Source organism: Erpetoichthys calabaricus, chromosome 7, assembly GCF_900747795.2.
Source record: "Erpetoichthys calabaricus chromosome 7, fErpCal1.3, whole genome shotgun sequence".
Lineage (NCBI taxonomy): Eukaryota > Metazoa > Chordata > Cladistia > Polypteriformes > Polypteridae > Erpetoichthys > Erpetoichthys calabaricus.
Window position 1 is genome coordinate 107619319 of NC_041400.2, and position 23170 is coordinate 107642488.

The 23170-nt window shown below is 39.3% G+C and overlaps 1 protein-coding gene across 3 annotated transcripts in view; it reads right to left on the reverse strand.

Annotated features, from left to right (window-relative positions):
* The window catches only part of prdm6 (PR domain containing 6), a 122424-nt gene that overhangs the window by 13778 nt on the left and 85476 nt on the right, over positions 1-23170 (reverse strand). For 2 of the 3 annotated variants that reach the window (XM_028805244.2, XM_051929975.1), the window contains exons 6-7: positions 22589-22922; positions 9548-9631 (exon numbers count right to left, since the gene is read on the reverse strand). In XM_028805244.2, the coding sequence (XP_028661077.1) occupies positions 9548-9631; positions 22589-22922 (418 nt within the window). The remainder of the gene's footprint in view (positions 1-9547; positions 9632-22588; positions 22923-23170) is intronic. The other variant, XM_028805245.2, reaches the window with a different exon arrangement.

Here is a 23170-nt window from a genome sequence, read left to right on the forward strand (position 1 = left end):
CTTTAAAATATTTGCTCTTGTTGTGGTCTCTCCTGTGTTTCTCTCTAGGGGTGAATTTTAGTTTGTTAACTTTGAGTTAATTGTGTGGAATGTTATTTGCTTAAATTAAAAGAAAAAAATCTCAATCATATTGTAAAACGGAATTTGTGAATGTGCCTCAAACCATGCCTGGTTGCAGCCCTAAAACAGCCATATATGGACTATTCCAATCACCTTGTACATACTGTATTAATTTAGATAGCTTTACTGTCTCATGTACTGGAAGAACATAGTGAAATTCTTGTGCCACCTTTGCAGTGATGTATAAATAATTAGAGTACAGTAAATAGATAGAGCTGCCAGGTAAGGAAGGAAAGAGGAAGGACTAAGAGGAGGTTTATGGATGTGGTGAGAGAGGAGACATGTAGATGATGGATATAACAGAACAAGATGCAGAGGACAGACAGATACGGAAAAAGATGATCCGCTGTGGCAACCTCTAATGGGAGAAGCCGAAAGAAGAAGAAGATAAGTATATTAGTAATGCATAAACAGCATAAGAAAGAAAGAAAGAAAGAAAGAAAGAAAGAAAGAAAGAAAGAAAGAAAGAAAGAACACTTAAAAAAAGTATTCATAAACCAGCAGATGGGTGTAGTACAAAAGAGCAGGGCAGATAGGATCAGGTTACTGGGAGTTCATTGACTTTGAGGCCTGGGGGAAGAAGCTGTTCCTGAAGTGGGTGGAGTGAGAGGTGAGGCTGTAGTACCGCTTCTCACAAGACAGAAGTGAAAACAATGGATGAGCTGGGTGGCTCTCATCATAGATGATGCATTCAGCTTTCCTCTGACATTTGGTTGAGTGGATGGTATGAAGCTAAGGAAGGCCAGGCCCAATGATTTTAGAAGCTGTACAGACAGTCCTTTGGACCAGTTTGCAATCCAGGCAGATCAGGTTACCAAACCACATCGTAATGCATCCGGTCAGGAAACATTTAATAGGATAGCGATAAAATTTCACAAGTGTTTTAGATCCCACCCTCTAAAAAAAGAGCTTTTGCTCAGCCTTTTTGAGTATATAGGTGGTGTTGACTGAACACGAAAGGCAGTTGGCGATCTGGACACCCAGCAACCTGAAGTTGCCAACTGTTTGGATGGGGGAGGGGGGCATTGTTATTGTTATTGTTTACCAATCCTCACTGACTGGAGTGAATTTGTCAGGACGTCAAACACTTCGCCACAGATGGTACTGCTCAGACCAAGGTGTCTGAGCTTTATAACCAGGCTGGTGTGCACAATGGTATTGAAGGCAGAGCTATAGTCAATGAACAGCATCCTGACATATGTAGGTGACTTTCCTTTCCAGATGTTCTAGAGCAGTGTGCAGGCTGAGGGAGATGGCAGCATCCTGTAGTGGATCCAGGGTAGCAGGGATGTTATGGCTAATATGGACCATGGCCAGTTTCTCCAGACACCTCCTCACCAAGGAGGTTAACGCAATGAGCTGATAGTCATTCAGGGAGGAAACAGCAGATTTCTTTGGCACAGGCACAATTGTGGTTGACTGATAGACTCATCAAGACCGTCATGGGGATACAATTACTTATGCAATCAATTATTTTGCATTTTATATTTGTACTTAATTTAGACCACTGTGCAGATATCTGTTTTCACTTTGAGATTAAAAAGTTTTTTTCTGTTGTTCAGTGTCAAGAAAGCCAAATTAAATCCACTTTGACTCAATTTTGTACAATAATAAAATGTGAAAACTTCTGCGGCACTGTAGGTGAACAACTATACCATCAAAAAGAAAATAACAGGCAATGAAGAAGAAATATGCATGCTGATAATAACTATATGATGAGTATTGATGTTAAATGGGTTTGTATTTGGAGAAATGGTTAGCTTAACCTTGAGCAAATGACATAATAACAATTTGGCATGTCATCACAGGCCCTAAAAGGGGTAGACTTCTCTTAAATTAAAAAAATAAATAAATAAAAGATCATTAAGGCCAAGTAGCCTTTTCTGTACATAGTCTCATGTACACAATGTTCTCTTAGGACAGCTGAGATTAAAAGCACTGTTAAATGAAAAACATTAAATTGTAAGTGGATACCAGCTTCAAGACAGGTCCTGCACTCCCACTGAAGCCTTTAGAGAAAATTACGTTGTTTTAATCTGATACAAATAACTAATGACGAAGCCATCTATGTGGGGCGAAATTAACATCGAGGCTCCCATAAATGCGCCTAGCCCTACATTACGGAAAAGGAAAATCAATACTCCAGTAATAATAAACAAGGCCATTACCACTTATCTGTTATTAATTTACTGGCTACTTTATACATACTGTAGATATCATCCTAATAAGATACTAAATAAAACCTAGTCAACTTTAGCCTGCTGATGATTCTGCTTAACAATAAAGCCATGATAGTGATGAGCTCTGTGGTTTATAACTAGTGCACAGGTGTTGAAAACCATTTTCCTAATGACATATTAAACTGCCGTCAAGTGACAATTATTCTTCTTTAGCTCACTGCTGCCGCGTGCTTAGAAATACAGCATCAGTAATGGCTGTACAACAATATAACAAGAGGCATAGGGTTTGAATGAAGTGTGCCCAAAGGCAGCAGTTGTGGGTATACCCACCAGTTTTTCCAGTCACTTTCAAAGCAAATTCATGATTTAATGGAACAATAAATCACACGTTTCTTTAGCAATCTCATATTACAATAATTATTCTTTTTTAAATAGCATAACATTCTCAAACGAGCTTTACCCAGTTCAGGGTTGGTGAAGACTGGAACACATTCTTGCAGCATCAGACAAAGGGGCCGGAACCAACCCTGCGTGGTGCGTCATCTCTTTGCAAGTCCATTATCTCAAACAGAATATTCTAAAAGGTTACAGTATCACTATAATTACTACAAAGTGAACTGCCAGTCTTTTTACACTCAAATCAGCTACTTAGTCTTGTAGCACCCAAAAATATATGTATTGTTGGGTTCGCAAATAACCTATCAAGCAGAATACAAAGGCATTACACTGAAGTTATCACTTATTTAAATAAAAGTTGGAAGCAAGAATATAAACTTGCACAATGATGTGTTTCCCTCCCTATATAGATAGGGGAGTGTGACTACATAACTAACAAAGATCACTTATTCAATAAGAGCAAACCTGTTCAACAGTTACTTTTATAGGGGTAGTAGAAAATGCCTTGAAGAGTTTGTGCATTCCCACAAAACTAGCTTCACAATTCCTGTTATGTTTTTGTTTCTAAGACACTGCAGGATACAAACTTGAAGCTCCCATTTTAGCCCCGAACTCCTTTGCTGATAAATCGAATATTTGAAATTTTTTATTTGGGAAAACATTTTTACCATCAATGTCAAGTATCTTGACATAACATTCTCTAATTGACTATTAACCAAAAAATATACATGTTACTCATAGAGATTATAATTATCCTTAGATTTTCCATCAGTTTCTGTTGGCTATGACTGGAATAATTTTGCTCCATCAGCATATCCTAAAATCTTCTCGCTATTTGGCATTAAGCAGAGCACAATGCCATTTATCTTAAACACACATCAGCTTATAAAATACAGTTTGATTATATGGTGGAGACATTGGTTAATTTCATACATCCACACCTAGATGACATCTGTTATACAGTTCCTGTTTGACTCTTTTCTACCAGCAATCTAATTGTTTGACTAGCAAAGATTACCAAACTTTTTTCAGGCTAAGGAATATACAAAGGCTGGGGTGAAATGATGGGATAGCAAAGTCCAGCTTCAATTCCTAGCTCAGTCACTATATGCAGTTGACATATTCTACCAGTGTCTGTGTGAGATCTTCTGACCTGGGAGTTTTCCTCCTACATTCCACAGATGAGTGAGGCCTTGTATGAATTAGTGGGGGGTGTGAGTTATGATGCCATGCAATGGGGAAACATCCTATCCAGAGCCAATTTCTGTCATGGCCAGTTCGACTACCTATAGATCTGTACTGCTTTAAGCAGGTAAAGTAAATTGTTGGGTGCAGGGAATATGGAAAATAATTACAGTTTCCATCTTGCTTATAGTGAGAATACAGCTCCACATGGAAATAACTGAGGTAGATTCTGCATCTATGATATCATTACATTACATGTTTAGGTGGATATGATTACTCTTCAAAAGTGTCTTCAGCAGTATGTAGGTTTAAATTTGTTACCGGGTTTAAGAGTCGTAATGCAAGTTGTACTTTTTCTATTTCCCTAATCACTCACTTTCAGTGTAAAGATGATGAGAAAGATAATGAAGGGTTGTTACATTACTACACTGATGGTGGTTACTTACTTGTCATATTCATTTAACTTTAAAACTTTGAGTGTATATTTTTATTTATTATTTTCATTCTCTTACATCTCTTGATTTATTTGTGCATCATTTTGAACTACTGTTGGTATAAGAAACACCATCTTTATATATAACTAGTCATTTAGCCCGTTACAATAACGGGCGCTAGAACAGTAGTGCATAAACATTAGTAGGAACAGTCTATATTAAATGGCAAGGGACTTTGACCTCATTCTTTTTGTTGGTCGTATTTTTCTTTCTTTTAGCCTTTCTTTTTTTGATGTTTATTTGCTGAGCTGACCGTTCTTCGTGGGCTGCCACCATGTATTGTGTGTCTTTAATTTTCTGTGACAGTAATACTGTCTTGTACGTCCACTGGCTTGTACATCCGTAATATATCTTTAATTTTCTTTGGCGGTAATACAGGCGTGCGCGTCGGTAATATGCCTTTAATCTCCTCTGACAGTAATACTGGCTTGTATGTGGCTGTAATATGCGTCACTGTATTGTGTACCTTTAATTTCCTCTCGCAGTAATACTGGTTTGTATTTCCGTAAAACGCCTGTGACTTTCTCTGACAGTAATATCGTGCATCGCACCATGCCCCACGCATGCGCACTTCACCAGAAGACACACACACATGGACACCTGGACGCACACACGGATTTTATTAAAGAGGATATGCTACCGTGGCTGTTCGTTTGTCTGTCCAGGATTTTAAATCACCTTTAGCTCGTGAACCGTTTAACCTATTTACCTGAAATTTGGTACACATATACTACATGACGTCTACTATCCGCTTTCGTTGTGATGATTGACCTCCAAGGTTATTCCTCTTTTATTTTTATTTTATTTTATTGTAGAATCAACTCTCGGTTGTGGCCAGCAGTGCATGCATACGGGTGCCGTTCTCATCCTTACCATCTTCGCTGTCACTTCCCCTACCTCGTCATATCTCCAAATCTTAAATTATTCTTGTGGCAGATTGAAGACTTAATAGCCAGCTTAAGTAAAAAATTAAAGAAAATGTACTAAGTAATTGCAACACAAACACTGACTTAATCAGTTTTAACAAGAAAAGATGCCGACGAAAGAAGAGAAGAAGCGGGCCGCTAGGGTTGAAAAAAGAAGAGCTGCTCAGGAAGCAGCAAACACATCAACCTCTGAGCAAACGAATGCTTAATGTACAGAGAAAGAGTATGAAAACTATGAATGCTCAAGTCAAGTGTATTCACTGCACATTATCGTGCAGTGCGCCATTACTGGTAAAATAATAATTGTTGTCACGCACGTGTCTGGGGATCACCTTCCAGACTTGTCGAAAGTATGTACTTCCACTCCGGGACGCTGTTGTTAGCAGTATTGTCTTTCTTCTCACCCACAGCGCTGAGAATACTCCCTAAGAAGGAAACCAACTTTGTTCCTTCTGGTTGGTCCTATAAAAGCCGACAGTCTCCAGAAGGAGGTGTCTCAATTGCACTTGAGCATACCGCAGGGCAGAGCTCGGCCATACCAGACTTACTCTGCTGAGCAATAGTACTTGCTTGGAGGTAGCCTTGCTTATTTATTTCAATTATCTTAGGTCATCATGCTCCTGTTTTCTTTTGTGTTTATAAGAACATATTTAAAGGGGTGACCCGGCTGGCACCCCAACATTTTTGGGCCTTCCCCATGTCTTTCTTCACCACAGTGTATATTTTAAAATAAGATTAATGATAGCCACTCTATTATTTTTATCACTTTATCCTACTTCAGATCAGCCTACCATTTTGATTGGTTTGTACAGCATAATGCAGTGTCTGTTCCTTCTCATATTTTCTATGTCTGTCTGAATGTTGCGGATATTATGTCTTTCTCTCTCACGCTCTCTACTGCTGTCTGAAATCCATGCCTTATGCTCCCCACATTCCCTCATTAATTTGGAGCTGCTTCTTTCCTTACATATTCAAAATACTCAGTCTATATCTTCCTTATGGCTTTATTTTTGAAGTTCTAAATTATCCCGTTGTGGTGACTATACAGTAAAAACACTAATACGTCACCAAATGTGTTCCAGTTTTAAAAGTGTTTATGCTTTTTCTAATTACAATTATTCAGAGCACTGAAACATCTCTCAGTAGCACAGATGGTAGTTCTGCTATCTCATAGCACAGGAGTTTTGGGTTCAAATCCTGCTTCTGATTGCTGTCTGTTTGGAGTTTCCTCATTCTACCAATGTCTATGTGGGTTTTTCCCAGGAACACAACCAAAAAAAATAAGCTAACTGTGCATTATAAATTCTCCCTGCACGAGTGACAGTTCTGTATGTGCATAAATGAGCCCTGTGACGGACTGGGCTTTCACTAGGCCACATGTTCTGGGAATACACTAAATTAACAACTTTTTAGTCAAACATCTTGGTGTTACAATCACTCCTAATTTATTATTGGTGATATTGGGTGTGCTCCAGGATGGCATTAACGTGTATAGGGAGAAATTGATTGTAATGTCCTACTACACCCTACTAGCATGCAGACTTATCTTGTTCAATGGGAAGAATCCCAACCCACCCTCAATAACTCAGAGGGTAAGCAGCATTGTATATTATCCCAAATTAGAAAAACATGTAAATATTTCTCGGAAGACATGTCAAAAGCTTTGATAAAACATTGCAAGAATTCATTAATATTATCTTAGCATAAACATGCTGGGCCTATGACTGACTCTCATATTATTAATTGTTTTATCATATTTTAAAAAAACAGTACTTGTGTTTTTTTTTTTGGCTTGTATCTCTGTTATCTTAGCTTGTGTTCTTATCTTATCTTTCTTTCTTTCTCTTGGGTGGGGAGTTAAATTTTGTTTTGCTTTGTTGTTTTTCTTCTTTGTGTTCAAACTGTCCTATCTGTTACATTATTATTTGCTTGATTGAGTAGCATTGCATTATAATGTTCTGGTTTTTAAAACTTAAATAAAATTTTTAAAAAGTTCTCTTCTGCCAAGTAAATGGCACAAATTTGGTGTTTCTGAAGGATGAGGTTCAGCACAACCAAACAAATGAATATAAGCAACGTGCTGCATGAATGCTTGTCCATTAAAATGGAGGATTGCTTCTGCACTGCTGTCAATAGAAAGTTGTGTAGTCATGTTGTTCCAGTTTTGTGGAAAGTGAATAAATTGTTTTTCTAATTTTGATTTTTGCATGCAAGTTCGGGAGGTTTCCAGAAAAATGAGCGAAACGTTGCAGCTGTAATGTTAGCTTTCATTTGAAAATTGATTCGCCAAACAAAAGAAGGACAGAGCTTGTGATCTTGTTACTGTGTTCTCTTTTCTAAACATTTAGTTGTCTTTTGTGTGCATTTCTGAAGTTAATAGAAAATGGAGGTTGTTGATTATTTAGTAATTTCCCAAGCAAAGCCCCACAAAAACCCTGTAGATAACATTTAAATTGTACCAAAATAATATGTGGCATGAAAAAAGAAAATTTACTAATGAAATGTTTAATGTTCTGTTGTTCTCGTACCTGGCTATCTATTTTCATAGTTCACTGCTTTCTTGTATTGTTACTGTGTACCCTTGGCCAGCAAATGCATCTCATAATGGACATGACCAATGCATCTCAAACATGACATTAAAAAAAGGCAGCATTGCCATTTACCATGCTGATCTACGATACAAATTCTACTCCTTTTTGTGTTATCTTTGTTTACTTACTGTAGCATTTTGTTAACTTTGATGCAATGTTGCATGTTCACTTAATCATATAATACAATGGTCTCCAACTCTGGTCCTGGATAGATGCAGTGGCTGCAGGTTTTCATTCTAACCTTTTTCTTAATTAGTAACCAGTTTTTGCTGCTATTTAACTCCTTTTCCTTTCATTTAAATTGACTTGTTTTTTAAGATTTGTTCCCCTGAATTTCTTTATCGTTCCTCTGAATTGCTTCATTTTTTTCTTAAATGGCACCCAAACAGTAATGAAATGTGAAGTGAGTGAGCCAACAGAAAACCAACTAAGTCAGGGCCTCAAACTCCCACCAATTTCACTCCAACGAATTGCTTAATCAGGTGCTGAGTCTTGTTGTTAATTAAACCCATACTTTAATTTCAGGGCCTGTTGCTGCTTTCATTGTGCAGTAGCATACATTTTTGAAATTGTTGATTTTCTCTTTTCTAAGAGCACTGTTAAAATGTTTTGTGGACCTGAGCAGATCAACATTCCTAAGACCTTCCTCTTTCTTTATTTTCAGATATTGTATGATGGACACCAGTTATTTTGGCTCATTTTGTATCTCATTATTGTTTGGCGGCTAATTAAGGAAAAAGAAACAATTAAGAGGTCTGAGTCTTCAAGAGCAAGTCAATTAAAATTAATTCAAAAGAAGTTAATTAGCAGCAAAAACAGGTCACTAATTAGGAAAAGGGTTAGGATGAAAACCTGCAGCCACTGCAGCCCCCCAGGACTGCAGTTGGGGACCCCTAATATAAAGAGAACATTTAGAGCACATTCTGGAACTGTTTAATAATAGAGGCCACTATTTATTATTACATTAGCAAACAACTAAAGTTAGTTTGCATGCTAACATATTAAGAAAACATTCTGCTTAGCATATATCAGATATTTTAAATGATTTTTAAACTACAGAAACTAGTCATTTTAGTTATATTACATAATAATACCAGAAGCAGTTTATCCATGCATTACATTTCTTACTTATTTTAATCTTTGTAATCGCATTGCACATCATTGGCTTACCACAACAACTTAAACATTTTAATTCTGATTACTGTCTCCTACACATTACACATCTCTGAAGGTGTCCATTAGATGTTTAAAAAGACCATGGCAAAATATAAAATATACATTAAAAAAAATGAACACTCAAAAACACAAATCATATGGGTCATTCTGTAATCTAATGAAATTTTATATTCCTTTGAAAATGTATCATTTAAACTACATTATTTTTGTTTTTGGGGTATGCAATAAATCATTAAATTTATTTTAAAGTATCAGTCTCTGTACTAGTTTTATTTTATTTATATTTACAGAATTATGCATTATTTTAAATAATGTGCATAGATAGATAGATAGATAGATAGATAGATAGATAGATAGATAGATAGATAGATAGATAGATAGATAGATAGATAGATAGATTTTTTTTTTTTTACTTTACTATTGCAGAAAGGCCCATATGCAGTCTAGGCAGCAAGCGTAGTATTTAAATATTTTATTACTGAATCAGATTGCCCTCTGGGGTATACACCACCATTTGTTCCCAATTTGAACTCCTCAGACAGGTGATTCCAGGCTTGTTCTCCCTAAGAACAAAAAGAAACAAAGCCTGAACACGCACCTTCTGACCCATAACTCTAACATATATTTAGCAACATATTGGGTAAAATGAAAACTAATGGTGTTGTACAGTAGATCCCCAAAAGAAAAGGCTAGGGCTGGACATTGACCAGTCCCTAACCTGGAAGATTTGATTTCTACAGGAATGTTACAAGTCAAAGTATTCAAAGTCTACAAGACCCTGCAGTCCCATCATTGTACACTGCAGCCCTGATTATTATCCTCGCTCATTAAGATTAGTCCACTTCACCCCATCACATATGTACAACACTAAGACTCATTCATAAATATACATTTATTACTTTATGTCCTAATCAAATAATGGTAACAAATGGTACAAGAACTTGTGCTAGAGTAATGATAAATTCTGGAATGCTTTCAAAACACAAAAAGGTGACCAAAGAAAAATTCAAAGCTATAGTATGTTGTAGACAAAGACAAGAATACATCATCCTATGATTTTGTTCTTCAAGACCTAAGAACTCAAATACATTTATAATATTTTTCACATCAAAGGATACTTTTAACAAGAATTTGTATTCTTAATTTGAAACAAACATAAAGCAAGAAACTCATGTGTAATATGAGCTCTGAGCAAAATGAACCTTGATAGATTCACGACTTACCCTGATGTTTTCCAAAAAAATCATGCATTTCTAATGCACTTTATAAGTTTTCTGCTAACTGAATAAAGAGTGTTACATAATCATTTACTTAGTTGACTATATTTTGCACTACATTATCTTACAATGTCACTTACTATACTGTCCGGTCCAGGAACTGTCATTTATCTGTGTGACATTTATTGTGTGCACCATTTTAGTTTTCCTACTCTGCACTTTCTTCTTCTTATTATTATTACTGAATCCCAGAATTGTCACTTCACTGTTAATTCCTAAGATGCTACGGTGATTACAACTCCTCACTTAACAACACTGGTCACTTTTTTTAATGCCCTATACTATTTCATTTTTCAGCACTCCAGGCTATACTGTATGTTGTTAGCTACCGCACAGTATTTTGCCCTCTCTCTTATTTATTGCTCTGTATTGTTGCATAACAGTACTGCTAATTGTACCATGTATTGTCAATAAGTCAATGTTTGCATTCTGCATGGTATGCACGCAAATATACTTGTATACTGTTCTCTAAATATATGACAATAAAACTTTGATAGATTGATTTTTTATTGATAAAACTTATAATAATGACAAAAATTAAAAGCCAATGTCTGCTCATAACTAATTAATATTTTTAAAAGATCACTAACATCCAGTACTACACTAGTGCCACCATCTGGGGTTGACTTTCTTCCTTACATCCAGTCCTGCTGGGATTGACCCACCTACCTGTGACTCCACGTTGGAATACAGCGGTTCATAAAACAGATGTATTGAACGCACTTTTGGTATTATGTGGATGGAGGCCACAAAATAAATTGGGTAATAATTATTTTTAATTTTGTATATTGTGAAACAACATGATATCATGATCATGCGATGTACAGTAGAAATATTAAAAATATATACGTATAGCTTTAATATCTAGCTTTGTGTAAATAAAAGCAAAACAAATAAAATTGTCTTCCGAGGGTGGAGGCCCTTCTTTAAAGAACCACAATGTATCTTTATAATCTATACACCTATTAAAGTACAACTGCATACATTTGCAATAAAATTATATTTGGGAAGTTGAAGATATAGGATTGGCAGCAACTCAGCGTGTAGCCGTCACTTCCAAATATGCAGACCAGCTGATTTCCTTGTTCAGCTAAATTTTATTCTCACTTCAGGACCATAAAGTTTCATATTGACAAACACTCAAACTGACTTCGACTCTGAGGTATCCAGGCAACATTTTTCTTCAGTATGGATATTAGTTTATTGAATAAGTGGCATCTGTTTTCCTCCACTTCACAGTTAGGGTAGATATTTCCTTTTGACAGCTTTGCTAAATTTATAGGTTTGTATGCTCTGAAGAAAAATAGTGCTAAGCAAAAAATTCCAATTCATTACCTCTCAGTACTTAATTAAGTTCAGAGGTGCCGCACACTGTATTTGAACTCTGAAATGAGTATGACAGCAGCCTAACATCTTTGATGAAATAGATCGTTTAAGAAAGCAATAGAGAGAGAGAGCGAGAGAGAGCAACTTCCAATTTTCTTCTTCATTCCTGCCATGCCGATATTTATTCTTGTGCTGCATAAACAGGCAGCCCTTGAGCTCTACGCTTCTAATTTGGACAAAAAGCTTGCCTTTCTATATAATCAAGATATACACTTGAAAGGATAAACGCTATTCATTTACAAGTGCTCTACACTACATGCACTAAACACTTAGTATTTCAATTTACTTAACGGTTTTATACAATAAATGTTTAAACATCATTTTGGGTAATCATCAAAGTTAAAGCTTTAAAATGAGTACAGTTTACATTTTAATTACAGAAAATGATAAATATGGCTGGAAAACAAAAATTGTTTTGGTCTTTATATTAAAAATTCCACATTAAAGGATGACACTCTGCCTCGGTTAAGTTTACATATTACCATCCTAGCTATACCAGAAACGCTCACAAATTTCCTTCCCACTGTTCGGCCTTCCATCACGTCTATACGGCCTGCTGTTGCCCTTCAGCCTCATGTCAGTTGGTCTGTTAGTCGTTCTTGTAGCCAGGTCCCAATCTCTCAGCAGGGTGAGTAAGATTACTTCCAAACTGCTCATTTCAATACATTTTCTTATCTGAAGCACTTTCTCAACCTTTTGAACTGCTGCCTCCTCATACAGAATATTTCACAATCTAATTGTTGCATATAAATTAGCAGCTTGAGACCTTTTCTAGTCATAAGTCACGCTTATTTGAAGTAGTAAATATCCCACAGAGCACCAGCACACAGAGAGTACTGTTCTGTGCTTTACAGTTACACTGTAGCAGGGTAATAAATGCTTAACACCTTTACTCCCATTTATCACCAGCTGCTGTTCTGTTACGCCACCCACCACCATTGACCAAGAAATAACTCTACTGACAGTAACACATATTGAACATTTAATGGTGGGAGCCAAACTGGCTATAAACCCTGCCAATAGATTCAATCAGCGAGGTTGACTATATAAAATATGCAGCAAGGTTAAACAATTATGTTGCACATCCTTTTAAAATGTTAAAGCAAAACTAATCTCCTAGTGCCACTCACTAGCGTCTTTAGAGAAAACCGCTTTTTACTACCAATGAAAGATTTTCATTGTTTGATTTATAAAATTGCTTTCTGAGAAGTCGTAGGGAAACAGTGTTAATCTTTTATGAGCTTGTACAATAATATGACCAGAAAAGTAATGTCACTTTTGTGAAAAGCCGTTTAATAAAATTATACACAATAGTACAAAATATGACTTGCGCTTCTACATTTAAAATTGTATTATGTTAGTTTGGTGAAGGGGAAAGACACAAATGAAAAAAAGTGTAAAATTTGAAAATTAGGACCTTGTTGGTTTATTATATGGCATCCTCATCTGGATTTAATTTTTTCCTTGCATCCAATGATGCTTGAGTTGAAATAAGTGGGTTCAGTTTATGGGTGTATAAATGGTTAATCAAATTACCCCGACTAAACAACAAATTTTTCTCACAGTTTGCCCATTGAGACAGAAAAAAATTAGGTGTCACTCTGGAGTAAGTCACAGATTGTATAAAGTTAATGTTTGTGTTCTTATCTAGCATAATCCCACTCTAATTAGGAATCCAATAATGACAAAAAAGAACACTTCAGTAATACACTTAAGCTGTAAAATCCCCAACAAAGGTTAGACTCTAGTTTACACTCTAGCACCTTAGCTTCTAAAGGTGTACTCACACTAGACACGTTTGTTTCGTACCATGCACAATCACGATTGTCCACCATCCCTACTCCTCCGCAGGCCTTCACTTAACGTTCTTGGCACGCACGCACGCTTTCATCATGACCGTGCAACTTCATGTAAAGCCAAAACAAGATCTGAACACGGACTGACACCATGCATGTCAAAATGATTTTACTTATTTTGTGGTTGTTTTAGAGTGGTGTAGGACAGGATAATTTTTGACATTCTTACAGATTAACTGAGTGTGCAGTGCAGCATTTTGCAGTAAATCGTGATGCATGGACGAGAAGATTTTTACGGTGACAAATAATGTTAATGGAGGAATTTGCAGCTTTTCTTGACAACTACAATTCACGTTCATGTATAAGGTGAGAATAAAAACATGTTTTTAACTCAAAAGATATTGATTGAAATGAGAATTGCACTATATGACTTGTGGCATCATTGACGTCATGTTTGTTTTCCATGCTTGGGCACGTTTAGCGCTCACACTGTTCCTTGTTCGGACCACACCTCTTCCAAGCGGGCCAGGGCATGGTATTGCTGGCCTGGCATGGAGTGATCACACTAATCAAATGAACTAGACTTAGCTGGGTTACATGCGGAAAAACGTGCTTGGCCATGGAAGAAACTACCAGTGTGAGTAGACCCTAAGTTACACTGCTTGCCAGATTAGCTCCATTTACAACATAATCCTCAATGCAAGAAAAACAATAACTATTGCTGGGGTGGCATGGTTAGAGTTGTTCTAGAGACATATGTGCTTTCTGCAGGGACAGTAAGTTAATTTCCTCCCACACCCAAAAATGTGAGTGTTAAATTGATAGGTAAGTGTGGGTAAAATTGTGCCCTGAAATGGAATGAACTTGCATCTCATCCAAAAAATGTGCGGATGGATGAAAAATATTTATGTCCGGAAATATTTTCACAGATTCAAAATATTAACTTAAGTCTTGCATTACTAAAGTGGATACAATTTTCCAAGGTTTGGGCATTCCAAAATCATCATCTCAGGAAAAATCCTCTCCAAACTATGAGAACTCTCTGTGGGTCCCTTTATACTTGGCATTGCCGTGTGTTTTGTATCTGGATTGTATCCAGACATTATTACCCAGATTTCTTGTAGACACGGCATTCAAATGCATCTTTAGTGTTCACATCATACCTGGACCAAGATAAGATGTTACTTTCCATACACAATATTCAAATCTTCTATTTAATGCGGATGGAAAATGTATTCTATATTGACATATGTGTTAAATGTAGTTGCTATACAGTTCTGTTCACCCACATATGTGGTCTGAGTAATCCTATCACAAGTGCATTTACACCTGGATTGTAATGTGGTCAAGTGCTGGCCAACTGTGATAGAATCGTTAAGAACACACATTAGTGCCATCTTTTAAGGAGACCTAATCTTTCCCTTAATGGCCATACTAAACAAATCGGCATCTGTGTCTTTTGTCTACTGATGATTTCAACCACTGCGGTGGGTTGGCACCCTGCCCGGGATTGGTTCCTTGCCTTGTGCCCTGTGTTGGCTGGGATTGGCTCCAGCAGACCCCCGTGACCCTGTGTTCGGATTCAGCGGGTTGGAAAATGGATGGATGGATGGATGATTTCAACCACGACTGTTAAAAGCGTCAACCAATTTAATTTTGCTTTTAAACATTCAAATTTCCATATAAAATTTATTAAAAGCCAAAATATAACCAACAAGGCTTTTTTAAATTCTGGACTGGCCCTATCAGGGGTGGTCAACTCCGATTCTGTAGGGCCACAGTAGCTGCCTGTTTTTATTCTGTTTTCTTTGTAGTGACCAGTTTTGGTGTTAATGAACTTGTTTAGCCTTATATTTAAGACTCATACCTCATTGTTGTTTCTTTTTTCTTTAATTAGCAGCCAAACAATAGTGAGATACAAAACGAGTCAACACATAACCTGTAACCTGTGTCTATCATACAATATCTGAATATAAAGAAAGGTGAAGTTCTTGGTAATGTTGATCTGCTCAGGTCCACAAAATATTTGGATGGTTCACTTAGAAGAAAGGTCTGCTAGGGAAGAATGAGAGCACCAACATGCCATGGAATTAAATAAGGGGTTTAATTAACAACAAGAATCAGCTGATAATTAAGAAACTGGTTGGAGTGAAACAACTTGGAGTTTGTTGCCCCAACTTAGACGGTCATCCGTTGACTCACTTCACATTTCATTTTTGTCTGGCTGCCATTGAAATGGCTAAATGGTTGTGAGACATGGACGCTATCCAGTGACCTGAGATGAACACTAGGCTCATTCGGTACTGTGTCTCTTCAGAGAATCCTTGGGTACCTCTGGTTTGACTTTGGGTCTAATGAGCGGTTTGGTCACGGAGTCCTGAATGAGGCACATTACCTGCATTGTGAGGGCATGTCAGTTATGGCACTACAGCCATGTGGCATGATTCCCAGAGGATGACTATACAGGATCCTCATTATTGAGAACCCAAGTGGCTGGACCAGGCCAAGGGGACACCTACGTAACACATGGCTGTGGCAGATAGAGGGTCATTTCCAAAGGGTGGGACTGTACTGTGTGTCTGCCTGGGGGGTTGCCAACCAGGATCCCAAGCTGTTTTGTCATGTGGTGGGTGCGGCAACACACTGTACCAATGTATGCTCCTCAGCCTGACCTGACCTGACCTGCCATTTAAAAAAAAAGAAGTAATTTAGAGGACTTGGTCTGAAAAAAAAAACAAGTCAACTAAAATAAATGGAAAAGAAGCCAATTAATAGCATGAACTGTTCTCTGATGAAGAAACAGGGAGAAATGAAAACTGTAGCCACTGTGGACCACCAGGATCAGAGATGGACACTCCAATCCTCAAACTTCAGGATTGCAAATAATTGTTGATTAGCCTTTTCGAACGCTTATAACTCTGGTCTGAATATGCTCCTAGATATTAAGATATCTCTATGGGCTTATCATTAAATCACAGTATGTAATTTCATGCATGTAATTTCCTAAACATTTGCAGGTAATTTCTTGGTTTTCTCTCTCTTCATTTGCCTTGTCATTTAATTGACACTGTTTCTAAAATAATGGACATCTTATAATAAAATGGAATTAATTCAGTGTTGAACCACCAGATGAGGCCTCCAAGTACCCCAAATCAAGTATGGTGAAGAATACAAATCTTAAAGAACTGGTTAGAAACTATTAACATGCATGATGCCTACAACAGTTACAACTGAGCAGATTCAATCTCTTTAATGGTTTTAAAGTGAATTGCAGCTTTTATGTATCCATCCATCCATCCATCCATCCATCATCCAACCCGCTATATCCTAACTACAGGGTCACGGGGTCTGCTGGATCCAATCCCAGCCAACACAGGGCACAAGGCAGGAAACAAACCCTGGGCAGGGCGCCAGCCCACCACAGGGCACACGTACACACACACCAAGCACAGACTAGGGACAATTTAGAATTGCCAATGCACCTAACCTTCATGCCTTTGGACTGTGGGAGGAAACTGAAGCACCCAGAGGAAACCCATGGAGACACGGGGAGAATATGCAAACTCCACGCAGGGAGGACCAGGGAAGCAAACTCAGGTCACCTAACTGCTAGGCAGCAGCGCTACCCACTGCGCCACCGTGCCTCCCAGCTTTTATGTGTGTTATATGTTATTCCTAGATATTCTCTGAAATTTTAATTATAGAAATAAAATTGAGCTGAAAATTCTAATTCTAATTTAAGTAAACATTTCTTCTTATTCAACACCTCTACTCTATCTAAAAAGTTACCTTTGAGATCGAAAAACATTTTCCTCTGAATAAGCACTGTGCATAGAATTAGTAAAACCGAATAGCAACATTCTTTCCAGCATTAAATGACCACCCAAATAGAAATAAAAACATAGTACACTGATTGGGGATTATTCTTATCTGGTGGTTTCAATGCTGATCAATTGGTTGACAGTGGAAATCTTTGACAGTAAGTATCTTGAAAAAAATTAGCTTAAAAATGTCTTGTCACAACCAATATTAAAAAGCTAGACATCTTGTCCAGAAGTAACATTTATAGGTTTCCTTTTAGTTTTAATTTTAAATTGTAAACAAACTATAGACTTCACACTTGAAAGTAAAATAACCAAACACCCTCCAAGTGTTTCGGTAAGCCACTTACTTCTTAGCCTGGTTAATATTGTATTGGAGTTTTTATCAGTTAACTTCAAAGAAGGCACTGAAAATTGTCCTCCTGACTGCATATCTTTGAATCAAGCTTAATACTAGAGACGCTAACCATGCGCTAAAATGTCTTCCCTGCTTTAATTGTGTACTTCAATAAACCACTCACACATTCTCGTATTGACTTTCACTTGACTTCCAGCTATTACATTCTTTAAAAAGTTTTTACTTTTCTCCAAAACTGTATAGACTTTGTATATGACATTGACCCCCCCCCCCCCCCACCAATTCCGATCTAAGTATGAAATTTAAGTGTAACTAAAGAGATGCAATTTTTCATGGGGTTTAATGTGTTGTGCATATCCCATCTTGCTGCATGTCACTCCTTCAGCTTCATATCTTGTCTATATGAGTTATCTAATATGAATTTGCTCATTTGGCTTATACCACTCAAAAGAATGAGTGCCTTCAGTTATCAGTTTTTACTTGACATCCTGCATGCTGGACATGTTTTTATCTTAGTACCTTAGATTACTGTTTTTAAGACTTGGCTTACTATCTTGTTCCCTCAACTTACTATCTTTTAGATACAACTTTTATCTCATTCCTTTAAGCAGATATGATTTATCTCCTTCACTTTAACAGCTATCTTATATGCATGATGCATTATTTTGCTTGCTCGTCATCCTCTAGTGCATGAACCAGTGTGAACAGAGAAGCACAGCTTTGAGTCTTTAATCTTTTACCATGTATTTACTTGTGTCACTTGTTATCTTATTCCCTCCCTTACTTTGTTGTGTGTGTAACTTAATATCTCATTTCATTGTGCTCTGTGTAGTATGAATATCATGTTACCTAAATTTCTCCAATTTACTGGTTTGTGTATCTGATTCATTATATCGCTCCTTCGACTTGCCATCTTGTGTGTTGTACAGCCAGGACACTTATCCAGCTGGGACAAGTTTATGATGGAAGGGGAGAGAGCATGGTCTTGACCCTGTTGGGTTCTGTGGAAGCCACCAGTGGGAGCTGTGGAGGTTGCAGAGCCCTGCTAGGTTGGGCTTTCACCACACCCGGGGGTGATACCCTGGAACAGAATAGGAGGAGCCAGCTGACACTGCTCTGGAACTCAGAGTTGGGAGGGAGAAGACAAAGCTTGTCAGAGGAGGAGTGGAGGCTAAGAGGATTGAGAGAGAGAAAGAAAGAAAGAAAGAAAGAAAGAAAGAAAGAAAGAAAGAAAGAAAGAAAGAAAGAAAGAAAGAAAGAAAGAAAGAAAGAAAGAAAGAAAGAAAGAAAAGTACTGTGGCTTGCGCTTTAATTGATGCTTATAGTACTGTGCTGCTGTGGGGAGCTAAAGGAAAGTGCTCCACATATAAAATAAACGCCTGGTGTCAGTCTGTGTTGGGTTTGGGAGGCTGGTGCGCCCCCTGCAGACCACAGTGTATAGCTTTTGATTTCATGACTTCAGTTTACTGTGTCGTGATGCTATTGTATCATTTGCAGAGATATTTTCAATATATTGCTTGGTATTAAAATGATACAAATCTTCCTTTCCCACCCTTTCCTTTTTCATTTTCCAAAACAGGAAGGATTGTTTTATAAAGAAGGCAATGCATAATGTCATCTTCCAATGCTATCCACCCTGATCACTCCCATGATTCATCTGATGATTCAACCACTAATGCACCACATTTTTGTTTTGAAATAAAGGGTCTTCCCTCTCATTTTACCCACAATTCAAATTCACCACCTGTCACCTGTATTCTTCATTAAAATCGACAATATGATCATTTTTTTATTTACAGCAACGGGAATCTTCTCTATGCTGGAAGAAGAAAGAACACCCGAAAGAACTGAATGGTTTGTTCGAGTGGTTTTAACATAGGGTTCAAACAATGGCGAAATCTGTGGAGTCAAAAAAGTTTGTACATTCACATCTCCCATCTCACATATAAATAAAAGAAGGGGTGTGACTTTATTTCATTTTGAAAGAGCCTTCGCTTTTAATCTATTAAATCTGTCGTTTCTGTTGGGCTCCATTTTTTCCATTTAAGAACGTATTCTGCTCTCTACACATGCGTGCGTTTCAATTTAAAGACGTGTCTCCCACTAACATTACAAACTGGTTCAGATCAAAAATGCAATATCTCTTTCTTCTACTGGTTGTTCTACCAGACACTACAGAATTTGGTTTTCCCAAAATCTCCATGAGATGTCCTTCTTCACTGAAGAAAAAAAGGAGCATGACCTTTAAATTGATTACTTGTCTAGTTTTGCAAAATAAAGTTAAAAAGCCTTGACTTATTCTCTTGACATTCCACGTCCCAAGAGTCAGCTTCTGTAGCCGAGGATCGGACCGCCAAGGTCCCCGCCTTCGGCCACCACCCAACTCACACTGCACCCGGCCTCTTTGGCCCCTCCCATAGGTGGTGAGCCCATGGGAAGGGGGACCCACGTTGCCTCTTCGGGCTGTGCCCGGCCGAGCCCCATGGGTGCAGTGCCATGTTCCGTGCCTTTATTGTTGAGGCAGCTGACCGGAGCTGTGGCCGTAAGGTGGTCGGTGCCTGTCGTGGCGGCAATCCCCGAACCCGTTGGTGGACACCGGCGGTGAAGGATGCCGTCAAGCTGAAGAAGGAGTCCTACAGGACCCTTTTTGTCCTGTGGGACCCTGGAGGCAGCTGATAGGTACTGGCAGGCCAAGCGGAATGCGGCTTTGGTGGTTGCTGAGGCAAAAACACGGGCGTGGGAGGAGTTTGGGGAGGCCATGGAGAACGACTTTCGGACGGCTTCGAAGAGATTCTGGTCCACCATCCGGTGTCTCAGGAAGGGGAAGCAGTGCAGTGTCAACACTGTATATGGTGGGGATGGTGCGCTGCTGACCTCGACTCGGGACGTTGTGGGTCGGTGGGGGGAGTGCTTCGAAGACCTCCTCAATCCCATTAACATGCCTTCCAATGAGGAAGCAGAGCCTGGGGACTCAGAGGTGGGCTCCCCCATCTCTGGGACTGAGGTCACCGAGGTGGTCAAAAAACTCCTTGGTGGCAGGGCCCTGGGGGTGGATGAGATACGCCCGGAGTTCCTCAAGGCTCTGGATGTTGTAGGACTGTCTTGGTTGACACGCCTCTGCAACATCGCATGGACATCAGGGACAGTGCCTCTGGATTGGCAGACCGGGGTGGTAGTCCCCCTCTTTAAGAAGGGGGATTGGAGGGTGTGTTCCAACTACAGAGGGATCACACTCCTCAGCCTCCCTGGAAAAGTCTATTCAGGGGTCCTGGAGAGGAGGGTCCGTCGGATAGTCGAGCCTCGGATTCAGGAGGAACAGTGTGGTTTTCGTTCTGGTCGCGGAACAGTGGACCAGCTCTATACCCTTAGTAGGGTCCTGGAGGGTGCATGGGAGTTTGCCCAACCAGTCTACATGTGTTTTGTGGACTTGGAAAAGGCATTCGACCATGTCCCTCGGGGAATCCTGTGGGGGGTACTCCGAGAGTATGGGGTACCGGCCCCCCTGATAAGGGCTGTTCGGTCCCTGTACGATCGGTGCCAGAGCCTGGTCCGCATTGCCGGCAGTAAGTCGAACCCGTTTCCAGTGAGAGTTGGACTCCGCCAGGGCTGCCCTTTGTCACCGATTCTGTTCATAACTTTTATGGACAGAATTTCTAGGCGCAGCCAGGGCGTTGAGGGGGTCCGGTTTGGTGGGCTCAGGATTGGGTCACTGCTTTTTGCAGATGATGTTGTCCTGTTTGCTTCATCAGGCCGTGATCTTCAGCTCTCTCTGGATTGGTTCGCAGCCGAGTGTGAAGCGGCTGGGATGAGAATCAGCACCTCCAAATCCGAGACCATGGTCCTCAGCCGGAAAAGGGTGGAGTGCCCTCTCAGGGTTGGTAGCGAGATCCTGCCCCAAGTGGAGGAGTTCAAGTATCTCGGGGTCTTGTTCACGAGTGAGGGAAGAATGGAGTGTGAGATCGACAGGCGGATCGGTGCGGCATCCCCAGTAATGCGGGCTCTGCATCGGTCTGTCGTGATGAAAAAGGAGCTGAGCCGCAAGGCGAAGCTCTCAATTTACCAGTTGATCTATGTTCCTACCCTCACCTATGGTCATGAACTATGGGTAGTGACCGAAAGAACGAGATCGCGAATACAAGCGGCTGAAATGAGTTTCCTCCGCAGGGTGTCTGGGCTTTCCCTTAAAGATAGGGTGAGAAGCTCAGTCATCCGGGAGGGGCTCAGAGTAGAGCCGCTGCTTCTCCGCATCGAGAGGAGTCAGATGAGGTGGCTTGGGCATCTGATCAGGATGCCTCCTGGACGCCTCCCTGGTGAGGTGTTCCGGGCACGTCTAACCGGGAGGAGGCCCCGGGGAAGACCCAGGACACGTTGGAGGGACTATGTCTCTCGACTGGCCTGGGAACGCCTTGGGATTCTCCCGGAAGAGCTAGAAGAAGTGGCCGGGGAGAGGGAAGTCTGGGCATCTCTGCTCAAGCTGCTGCCCCCGCGACCCGACCTCGGATAAGCGGGAGACAATGGATGGATGGATGGATTATTCTCTTGACTTCCTGTCCTCCTCTCTGTCACATTATGCTCTGCCTCACTTCAACCAATTGACGTCTTTTAATATTTAGTGTTTTGCATAATACAGGAATTACATAATTCATATGCACAAGACTAGAATTTAAAAACACTTTGCTTATATTTTCTTCTCTGCTAAGTATTATACAGTTTTCATGTACTATCAAAAAAATACAATGTTGGCTTTTAGTAAATAAGAACATCAATTTTAATTTTGCTAGAAAACAAAATAACAGGTAAAGTTCTAACTCCAGAATGCATTTAAAAGCCTTCACGAGTGAACGGTGGGAAACTGTAAAATACTGATTTATCCTTGTATTACCTGTCTGGGTTCTGTGTGCACACGTGCATTTGGAGCAGAATGCGCTGAGTGAATGTCTTAAAGCACTGGCCACATTTCCAGAGGTGCCAGTCACTAAATTCAGTGTTCAACTGACTTGTCGAAGTAGGGCTTGCGAGGACTCGCTGGTTCTTAACGTTCATTTGGTTGAGCCCAGCTTCTGGTTTGTCCAGTAACGAGAAATTTCTTGTGCATGGAGCATGGGGGAAAACCATTGAGCGCAGTAGTGCTGCAGAAGGAGCCTTGCTTGTCTTGTTAAAGGGCTGTAACGTGTCATGCCTGGACATGGCTTCCATCACGGAGGCAGGGACATTCACTTTGAGGGAAAGAAAGACAAAGGCACAGAGAGAAAAAAAAGAGAAACATTAAAAAATTCAAAACATTTCTCTTTGACCCGATTCCTTGAAGTATGAGATGCTATATTGCACAAAATCAAACATTAACTTTAATTTCTTATAGGTCGTGTATGTGGCATGTTCCACAGTAATTTACAATAAAAATAATCTAAAGTAAAACCAGCTGTTGAAGAAAAGAGAAATACAAACATTTTCTTTGCGATGAATG